The sequence below is a fragment of the Ceratina calcarata genome, unplaced genomic scaffold, assembly GCF_001652005.2.
Source record: "Ceratina calcarata isolate Rehan_Ccalc_2016 unplaced genomic scaffold, ASM165200v1 scaffold294.2, whole genome shotgun sequence".
In the NCBI taxonomy this organism is placed as follows: Eukaryota; Metazoa; Arthropoda; class Insecta; order Hymenoptera; family Apidae; genus Ceratina; species Ceratina calcarata.
The window spans coordinates 190,554-192,733 of NW_017151812.1; the positions used below are offsets into that span (position 1 = coordinate 190,554).

At 49.3% G+C, this 2,180-nt stretch overlaps 1 protein-coding gene across 1 annotated transcript in view; it reads left to right on the forward strand.

Annotated features, from left to right (window-relative positions):
* LOC108623927 (beta-1,4-glucuronyltransferase 1) overlaps positions 1-2,180 on the forward strand; it is a 35,643-nt gene that overhangs the window by 24,277 nt on the left and 9,186 nt on the right. The window contains exons 2-3 of the mRNA XM_018022798.2: positions 241-747; positions 1,750-2,127. Of these exons, the coding sequence (XP_017878287.1) occupies positions 403-747; positions 1,750-2,127 (723 nt within the window). The 5' untranslated portion in view covers positions 241-402. The remainder of the gene's footprint in view (positions 1-240; positions 748-1,749; positions 2,128-2,180) is intronic.

Genomic DNA, 2,180 nt, shown 5'->3' on the forward strand with positions numbered 1-2,180 from the left:
TTTTCTTAAATATAATTATATATCTTTTTTAATTTAGATCTCGACGCTCTTTATAAAAGAATATTAACCTGACACGTGTCAATAATTATTATTTCAAAATAGTGACATAAACGTCGAACTCAAGAGAGACATTTTCAAATTATTCTCCACTTATTTCCTGATTTACATAAACCGGAACAAACGTCTGATTTTGTTGAAACGAAAGATCCAAACGAAATGAAATAAATATTGGTTTTTCAGGAGGGAGCAAGGAGGCGGTCGCGGATATTAACGATGCCCAGATCCTGATCACGGAGCTCGCAAGGTCCCTGAGGTGTGGGATGGTGAAATCTAGAACCGAACACGTGGTCACGGTCCTGAAAGAACGGTAGCTGGGTGGTTGGTCCTGGGGGAGACTGAAGAATGAGCATGTTCAGCATACTGCGTAGAAATTGGGCACTGCGGGTGTCGGTGGTGCTCAACATCTGCGTGTTGCTCTACGTGTGCGCCCACTTCGGCTCCTCCGGGCCGTGGATCGAGGAACCGCCGACGAACTGGGCCGCGCCGCTGCAGTCGGAAACGTTCAGCGTCGTAGAACTGGTGAACGGAACGCAGAAAGGCGCGACGTCCTCCTCGGTGCCGGCCACCAAACTAGCCAACGCCAGCAAGGGCGGAAACGCGACCAGGGCGAAACTAGTCACCACTAAACCGACGCCCGACGCTACTAAATCCGCGATCATCGACAGGGTCGAAAAGAACAATCAGACGGTATGCTGGTTACAAATTCAGTCGTTCGTTATTACTTTAGTAAAAACGGGTCAAAGGTCTTCACGTTTCGGTCCATAGAATATTAGATTCGGTTTCAAGGTTCTGAATGAATCACGACGGAGTTTCGCTCGGCGACTAATTTTCGTTGGAGCGTGACACACCGCCACGGTTACTCGGGTTCCCCGGCTACTTTCTCGAGTGAATTTTGCACACGGCGTTACGACCATCCTCCGTTATTACTGAATTATCGTTGCATACAGTTTCTTGCGCCTCGGGTAGAAAGCCCGAAGAGTGGAGGTTGAAAAAGCCTTCGTTTGAATCTTGCATGCCGATGCCGCGGGAGATACAGGCTTATTCTTCGCGTTTCTTCGACGATCTTCGTCCATTTCCACGATTTATTCACAGAGGCTCGTGGACGTTTATCAACGGTGAAAGCGTTACATTAAATCTTATGCACCTGACGTAACCGTTAATTTTTCTAAACGTCTACCACATGGTTCTTCATCGCGCGCAATCAATTAGCCGTTTAAGGGTCAATGAGAGAGAGACGTACTATGCGTTCGGCCGGTTTATTTGCACGGCGAGCCAATTTCACGGATCGATCATTGATTCGATCAGCAGTTCGCGGGCCATTTGTCGGGATCGCGATTAATAATCACGGCTCGATCCCCCGACAGGCACCGATAATCGCACGCGTCACCGTAATAATTGAGCAAAAAATCGCCGGGGAGAAATCTCGTTTTATCGAGGCTTTCCATCGAACGACCGTACGGATGACTAATCATTCCGTGAGAGAGCGCGTGTTCAGCTTGTTTTATTACGGCTTGGTCAAAGGGGAGAATTCATTACAAGCTCGTGACAATAACAGACAGTTTTTTATGACCCGATCTCGTACGATTAATTAAAATCCTGACGACATCTGTTCTTGTTATTATTAATTCGTTTTCCCGAGTCGAAGTTCAAACGGGTTGATCTTGATTCTTGATCTTTGTCCTCGCGAAGACGAAGAACAGCGGGCCGGTGGTGAGGCCGACGATGAGCCTGCAGGAAGCGGTGCCGTGCAACGAGAAGTCGACGGAACCGAGACGGGCGCAGCGGGGAGATTACTGGGTCCTATATAATTACGTACCGATGAGCATGGCGGTCAGGTGCTGGGAGAGCGTCACGTACACCACGCACGCGGACTATACGTTCCTGGACAATCTGGAGCCGCTCCTGGAACGGTGGAGGGCGCCGATATCGATCGCGATGCACGCCCCTGGCACGGACTTCGCGGCGACCGTCGACGCAATCAAGTACTTGAGGAACTGCGCCAACCCTCTGGTCTCACAGCTGGTCACCTTCCACGTTTTCTTCAGCAGCAAACACGTGCCAAAAGCGGTGAGCCACTGATTTCTTCGTTTACATGTAAATCGCTGTTCATTTATCCCCAC